The sequence below is a fragment of the Cetorhinus maximus genome, chromosome 14 (assembly GCF_964194155.1).
Source record: "Cetorhinus maximus chromosome 14, sCetMax3.hap1.1, whole genome shotgun sequence".
In the NCBI taxonomy this organism is placed as follows: domain Eukaryota; kingdom Metazoa; phylum Chordata; class Chondrichthyes; order Lamniformes; family Cetorhinidae; genus Cetorhinus; species Cetorhinus maximus.
The window spans coordinates 7,284,245-7,292,157 of NC_135892.1; the positions used below are offsets into that span (position 1 = coordinate 7,284,245).

General features: G+C 41.5%; 1 protein-coding gene across 1 annotated transcript in view; it reads left to right on the forward strand.

The window, feature by feature from the left end:
- LOC144690017 (D-beta-hydroxybutyrate dehydrogenase, mitochondrial-like) overlaps positions 1-7,619 on the forward strand; it is a 105,554-nt gene extending 97,935 nt beyond the window's left edge. Inside the window, exons 3-5 of the mRNA XM_078557549.1 lie at positions 1,774-1,926; positions 7,199-7,332; positions 7,426-7,619. Coding sequence (XP_078413675.1) covers positions 1,774-1,926; positions 7,199-7,332; positions 7,426-7,536 — 398 coding nt within the window. The 3' untranslated portion in view covers positions 7,537-7,619. The remainder of the gene's footprint in view (positions 1-1,773; positions 1,927-7,198; positions 7,333-7,425) is intronic.
- Positions 7,620-7,913: the final 294 nt, after the last annotated feature.

Consider the following 7,913-nt stretch of genomic DNA (forward strand, 5'->3'; position numbering starts at 1 on the left):
GTGCTGGGTTCATGTCCCTCTCTCGTACTTGAGCACAAAAATGCAGGCTGATGTTCCACTGCAGTTCTGAGGGAGTGCTGCACTATAGGAGGTGCCCCCTTCTGGATGAATGTTAAACCAAGGCCCTGTCTGCCCCCTCAGGTGGATATAAAAGATCCCCTGGCACTATTTTGAAGAAATCATTCCCAGTGACCTGGCCTATATTCACCCCTCAATCAACATGTAAAAAGAAGCTGATTATCTAGCTGTTATGTCGCTGTTTGAGCGCACAAGTTCCCTGTCACATTTCTTACATTACAACACTTCAAAAAGTACTTCATTGGCTGCAAAGCACCCTGAAATGCCTGGTAGGCTTGAATGATGCAATATAAATGGAAGCCTTTCATTTTTTTTCTTTCTAACTTCACTCCTGAATGGCTTGGCTCTGAGTTTCAGGTCATGCCTTCTTGTTCCAGACTCCCCCTGTCTCCATCCACTACCAGCTGGAAAAGGTTCTCTCAATCTACCATGTCTGTTTCTTTCTTTTCCAGGTCCTTTAGCAGCCTCAATCAAATCTCACCTTAACCTTTTTGTATTCCAGGGCTGTCACGCACACTTAGTCAATTGGCCAGATGTAGTTGCTGCCTCTAGAACCATAGAACCATAGAACACTACAGCACAGAAAACAGGCCATTCGGCCCTTCTAGCCTGTGCCGAAATATTATTCCGCTAGTCCCATTGACCTGCACCTAGTCCATAACCCTCCAGACCTCTCCCATCCATGTATCTATCTAATTTATTCTTAAAACTTAAGAGTGAGCCCGCATTTACCACGTCAGATGGTAGCTCGTTCCACGCTCTGAGTGAAGAAGTTCCCCCTAATGTTCCCCCTAAACCTTTTCCCTTTCACCCTAAAGCTATGTCCTCTCGTGTTTATTTCTCCTAATCTAAGTGGAAAGAGCCTACTCGCATTTACTCTGTCTATACCCCTCACAATTTTGTAAACTTCCATCAAATCTCCCCTCATTCTTCTACGCTCCAAGGAATAAAGTCCTAACCTGTTTAATCTTTCCCTGTAACTCAATTCCTTAAAACCCGGCAACATCCTAGTAAATCTTCTCTGCACTCTCTCAATCTTACTGATATCCTTCCTGTAGTTAGGTGACCAGAACTACACACAATACTCCAAAGTTGGCCTCACCAATGTCTTATACAACCTCACCATAACATCCCAACTCCAATACTCAATACTTTGATTTATGAAGGCCAGTATGCCAAAAGCTTTCTTTACAACCCTGTCTACCTGTGATGCCACTTTCAGTGAATTTTTTTTGCCTTAAGTCTTCCAATATGGGTGAGGCTCAGGGCCTAGCTTGCCATTATCATTTGTAGTCGGAATCATGTAACTGGACTGTGCTATGGTCTTCTTAATTTTCTTTCTAGGGTTACAAGTATTTTCTGGGGTATTTTAATTCCTTTCTCTTTCCCTGAATAAATCCCCGTGTCTGTTAATATTTTATTGTCACTATCTCCCTTCTCAGCAAAGTTTTTATTTATTTCTGTTCTTTCCCGTGGGAAGAATGTGACATTTTCATTATGAATTCTGATCTTGCCATACTGTAACAAAACCTGGTGAAAAATTTTAATTGATTCTTAGCTTGACCTACAATATGACTGCGTCCCTTCTAAACAGACTCATACAAGCGCTGAATGAGTTCCGTTTATAGTGCGTATGTTTCAGAGCTGATTGCAATGCTCGTTGAACTGTATTGATGTGCTGAGGTTTTATTTCAGGCCTGTGGGGATTAGTCAACAACGCTGGTGATTCAGGACGGAGTGAGGTGGAATGGAGCAATATTCAGATCTATCAAAGACAAGCTGACGTTGATCTGAGGGGAAGCATCCGGATGGCAATAGCTTTCATTCCACTTCTTCGACAATCTAAAGGTTGGTCAGATGTTGTAGTGATCTAAGTTTCAATCAAAGACTCTTGTTCAGATTCTCACTGCTTTAATTCAGACCTATAGGACCACTATGGTATGTAAGGCAAATCCTTCACCAAGTGTTTGCAACTACCCTCTGCCCACCCCATAGCTTAGGCTAGTTATCCTTATAGGCGAATATCTTCTGCTTGCGTGCTGCTGTGTCTGCCAGTCATACATGATAATATTCAAGGCAGAATTACCAGAAGAGCTATGTTGAAATAAAAGTAGAAAAAAACAGTTAAAAAAAAGGCTAATTAGAGAGAATTGTGGGGTGGGGAGGAGTGAGGGAGATGGAGAAATAGGAGATGGAAGGAGAGATGCACACATGAAAGCTGGTCATCACCTTCAAAACAGCCTTTTCCAAAATGGGCAGAATTTGGGGTAAGGCCAGGTGCTGCTGAGTTTCCATCCCGCTTTTTTAAAAAGACAGTTCCTTGTGCCTCTCCTTCCCCCTCTCACTGCCAAGGTCAAGGAGACGGTAAAACTGGCAGAATGATGCCACTCACCAGGCTTCCTACCAGTTCCATCCTTTATGTCTCCAGTGCAAACTCTGACTGCATTAAGCAGGCATGCTGATTTTTCTAGGAAGTCTCCATTGTAAAATTGTGCCGACAAATACCTGATTTCCATCCTGATGTAAGGGAGCAGCTTACAATTCCCAAGTCCCTTAGTAACACTTAAAAGCACCAACACAGCTACATACATCAAGGGGTATTAGGTTTAAATGTTTATTAACTTAATCAAGGTCCAAAGTCAATTAGACACAACATTAATGGACAGTTAACAAGAATCGACAAGATTGATTCTAATTCAAGCAACAATTTGTAATAGTTAACGGCAGATAGGGATACTCGACTGAGATTGGAGGCTGTCTCCCATTCTCCTCAAGTGACAGATATCAAAAACTTTCCATCCCTCTTAATGGTCATTTCATCATCTACATATGATTACATTTGTGACTTTTGCCATTCACTTAAGTCAAGTTTCAGCTTGTGACAGTTATGTCATCAGGTTGCTGAATATGTGCAATCATCACAACCTCACCTTTAAATATTGGCCAGTACACTGGGGATAATGTCCCTGCTCCCATCTTCAGAATCGTGCCATGGGATCTTTTACACCCACCTGAGACAGCAGAGAGAGCCTCGTTTAAACATTTCTTCCAAAAGATGGCACCTCCGTCAGTACAACAATATATATAGCATTTAGAAACCACCTTTTAAGTAGAAAAGAAATGTTGCACTGTGCTTTCAGCGACGTTCACTGACCAGAAGATAGTCTGCTGGTTGCCTAAATTATGCGTAGCATCGATTGAAAATCAGAAAGCATGAAATGAATGGCAACACAAAGCTGTACCTCGTTGTTTTATTTTCCTAACTCTAGACTTGCAAAGATGATTTGAGTTTAGAATGTTCATCACAGTGCATTAATTTGGGTTCAAAATTGCAACAACACAGCAGTAGTTGAGTTCTGCTTGGCGTGTCATAACTCAGTCAGTATTACCAACATTCGGGTTTAGCTGGGCTCAGTACTGTAGCTCAGTTCAAGTTGATTTCGAGGATTAGGTGACGAGGACAATTCTCAACACGTGCTGCTGATAGAAAACCTTGTCCATCACCAGTGCAAGTTGGAACTGCTGCTACTTTCTGTCTATTCATTTCAATGGACAGAAAATCATGTGCATCATGGTCAACAAGCAAGGCTATCCACCAGCACCACGCATTTACAAATGTATCTGCACATGCGGTCTCATTATTACATGGCAGAATAAATGGTATCAACCACTCGCACTTTCTTTCTTTCTTTCACCCTGTGGTACAGGTGATTTCCGTGTTGTGTCTGCAGTTATTTTGATTCTCTCTCTCTTCCTTTTGAAATAATGGACTGACATTTGCAATCTTCCAAACCGAAAGGCACAAATCCTGAATCAAAACAGCATTGAAAAATTAGAACAAAGCTTTGGCAATTTTCTTACCTATTCCTTTTCATATTCTACAGTGGAAACCAGGTCCAATGGGGATGTGCTTAAGTCAAACTATTTTCTTCATTATCAATTGTAAACTTACATTAAATCTGCTGAATTCCTTTTGATTTAGTTTTAGGTTCCCTAATACTTTGACCCCCTCCTTCCATTTTGAAAATTGATTAGCAAATGTAACTCCATTATTCAAAAAGGGAGGGAGGCAGAGGGCAGGAAACTACAATAGAGAAAATCTTAGAAGCTATTATGAAAGAAGTTATAGCAGGGCTCTTGGGTAAGTTCAAGGTAATCAATCAACATGATTTTGTGTGTTGGGTAAGTTCAAGGTAATCAGTCAACATGATTTTGTGAAAGGGAAATCATATTTAACCAACTTATTGGAGTTCGTTGAGGAAGTAACATGTGCTGTGGATAAAGGGGAACTGATGGATGTACTGTACTTAAATTTCCAGAAGGCATTTGATAAACTGCCACATCAAAGGTTATGCAGAAAATAAAAGCTCATGATATATGGGGTAACATATTGGCATGGATAGAAGGTTGTTTGGCTAACAGGAATCAGAGAGTAGGCATAAATGGGTCTTTTTCAGGTTAGCAAGATGTAACGAGTGGTGTGCCACAGGGATCAGTGCTGGGACCTCAACTGTTTACAGTTTATATAAGTGACTTGGATGAAGGGATGGGTGGGATGGTTGCCAAATTTGATGACACAAAGATAGGTAGGAAAGTAATTTGTGAAGAGGTCACAAAGAGGCTACAAAAAGATATAGATAGATTAAGTGAGTGGGCAAAGATCTGGCAAATGGAGTATAATGTGGGCAAATGTGAAATTGTCTATTTTGGCAGGAAGAATAAAAGAGAGGCATATTATCTAAATGGTGAGAGGTTGCAGAGCTCTGAGATGCAGAGGGTGTCAGTGCATGAATTGCAAAAGGCCAGTATGCAGGCACAGCAATTAATTAGGAAAGCTAATAGAATGCTATCATTTATTGTGAGGAGAATTAAATACAAAAGTAGGGAGGTTATGCTTCAGTCATACAGAGCACCAGTGAGACCACATCTGGAGTACTGTGTACAATATTGGTCACCTTATTTAAGGAAGGACGTAAATGCATTGGAAGCAGTTCAGAGAAGGTTTACCAGACTAATACCTGGAATGGGTGGGTTGTCTTATGAGGAAAGGTTGAACAGACTAGGCTTGTATCTGCTGAAGTTTAGAAGAGTGGGAGGCGACTTGATTGAAACATATAAGATCCTGAGGGGACTTGACAGGGTGGATGTGGAGAGGATGTTTCCTCTTACTGGAGAATCTAGAACTAGGGGTCACTGTTTAAAGGCAGAGGTGAATAGATTTTTGGTAAGCAAGGGCATGATAGATTATCGGAGGTAGGCGGGATGCAGATTTCACATTACTATCAGATCAGCCATGGTCTTATTAAATGGTGGAGCAGGCTCGGGGGGGCTGAATGGCCTACTCCTGCTCCTTGTTCGTATTACAAGTATTCATTTGAAAAGAGAAGGCTGTGGGCTCACCTAATTGAGGTCTTTAAAATTATGAGCAGGATTTTGTCCTTGGCGGGGGTGGTCGGGCAGCCGACTGCCGCTCGTGATCGGCTCAGCTCCGCGATTTCATGCCCTGCGTGGATTATGAGCGGCAGCGCTGAGCGCTACTTGTGCGGGTGGGGGGGCAGGAGGGAGAGCCGGGCCTAGCACGCAGTTAGCGCATGTGCGTGAAAGAGCGCTTCAATCTCCCTGAGGCAGGCAGTGGCTTTCTTTAAAAATGAATAAAGACATCAAAAATTTAATAAAACACGCCCCTCTGTCACATGAGATGGGAGATGTTTTTAATTCAAAAATAAAGTTTTTATTTAATGCTTATTTGCTTTAGGAAACCTCATCCCACTCGTGAATGGGGTTTCCTAAAAAACGTAAAAGCTGACTCCGAACGAAATATCGCGTGACTGCGCGATGTCATCGGGACGCAGGTCCAATGTCATCGCGCGTCATTTTATGCTCAGGTGCGTGGGGCATGAGCCTGCATGCCAAGCGTAAAATTCTGCCCTATGAAGGGTTTTGATAGGTTAGACACAGGAAGAGTGTTTCAATTCATGTGGAAGAGCAAAACTAGAGGCCACCAAGAAATAACCAAGAGGGAATACAAAATAAACCTTTTTCCCCAGAGAGTGGTGAAAATGTGGAACTTGTTACCACAGGGGTTTTTTTGAGGCAAATAATATAGATGCATTTAACAGTAAACTGGATAAGCATATAAGGGCAAAGTGAATAGACAGTTATGCTGACAAAACTAGATGAGGAAATGTGGGAGGAAGCTCAAATGCAGCATAAATGCCAGCATAGACAAATTTGTCAAAAGGCCTGTTGCTGTAACAAGTTTGCTATTTTCTTATTGTCCATGCCAATATCGCTCTTTAATGAGTTCACATTCCCTATTTGCACTCTATTACTTTCCTTGCTGTTTTTTATAGCTATCCAGTCCACTGGATTTCTATGTTTCTTTCATTTGTGCAAGTCTTTACTTTAACCCAGCATTATCTCTCAGTTCATTTGTTGACTGCGCTTGCTTAACTACAAAGTGGAGCCTTTGCCTTTTAGGTTTAGGGTACTGGTTTTGTATTGTGCCAAATGCTTCTATGAATACTTCCCACTATTTGTCCACGGAGTTACCCATTAATCATTCAGCCAATTTATTGTGGTCAGTTCATTTCTGATCCCCCTTTCGAAGTTCATCCTGAATTTAAAACCTTGGTTTGTGAGACTCCCTTCTCCCTCTCAAAGTCTCACAGTCAATCATATTGTCATCATTATGAGCAAGATGTTCCCAACTTTCTCAGCTGCTGCAGCCATTCTAATGGATCCTCTATTCAGATAGCAGTCAATCACTGTAGGATAGTTTGCCATTTGAATGTAGCATTATGGCCCACTTGCTTTTTGAAGGCATACTCAAGAATAGATGTATAAGGCATATCTACCAGAATTTCCAGACAGGTGCATCTAGTGACATCCTGCACTACAAAGTGACATCGGGAAATGTAGGAACAGGATTTCATGTTCCCTCCTCCACTGGAAGTTCTTGGGGCAGTGAGAAAACAACAGAAACCTGGCAGAAATGGATTGGCCATAATATCTTCCCCCTCCCTTGGCCATGGTTTCTTGCACAGTGGAGCTTGGATCTAGACTGTTTACTCTTTGTTGTTCTGAAAGGTAACTTTTCTTCTTTTCTAGTACATTTTAGGTCACTTTGTTTTTATGTCTAGCCAGACTGCATATATTCATCCTGTGGCTTGCAGTACCTTTGTGATCACTAAGTATGGTCTAAAAGCGTTTTCAGATTGCTTGAGGCTTGAAATGAGGAAATTTGGAGTAGAGGTAAGGCACCGATAACAGATTTTCAGGTCCAACAACTAAAAAGAGCAAAACAAAGGTTAATTCCGTTTCACTAAAGTACTTTGTTCCCTCCAGATCAGCATCATTGAACCAGGGAACGATGCATGCGGAACAAACATTGTAAAAGAGAAGACAAAAAGAAAGAAAAGAGAAGAATTGTGGAATAAATTAAATGACACTTTGTAAAAAGTGTCTACAGTAAAGAGTACATCAAGGCTTGCTTTGATGAAATGCAGAACATTATGAAAAGCAAACCCCGGAATCCTATAGATGTTACAAATACCGCCGTGGGGGCTCTTATGTCCCCCAATCTCGAGGCACAATACCTCGTGGTTTCCATGTTTGAAAGGGCCCTTGTTTTTATGTGCATTCACTTTCCGACCTGGTTCACAGATGCCTTTTTCTATGCTCACAAAGCATACCGTAAGCAGAATGCATTGATTGCTTCTCGAATTAATAACTGGAATGAAGCAACCTTAGTTTTAAAATTTGGTGTTGGAGGTAATGACACGATGGGGTTTAATAAAAGCACTGATAGTCTTGTACTGCCTGCAGTTATTACT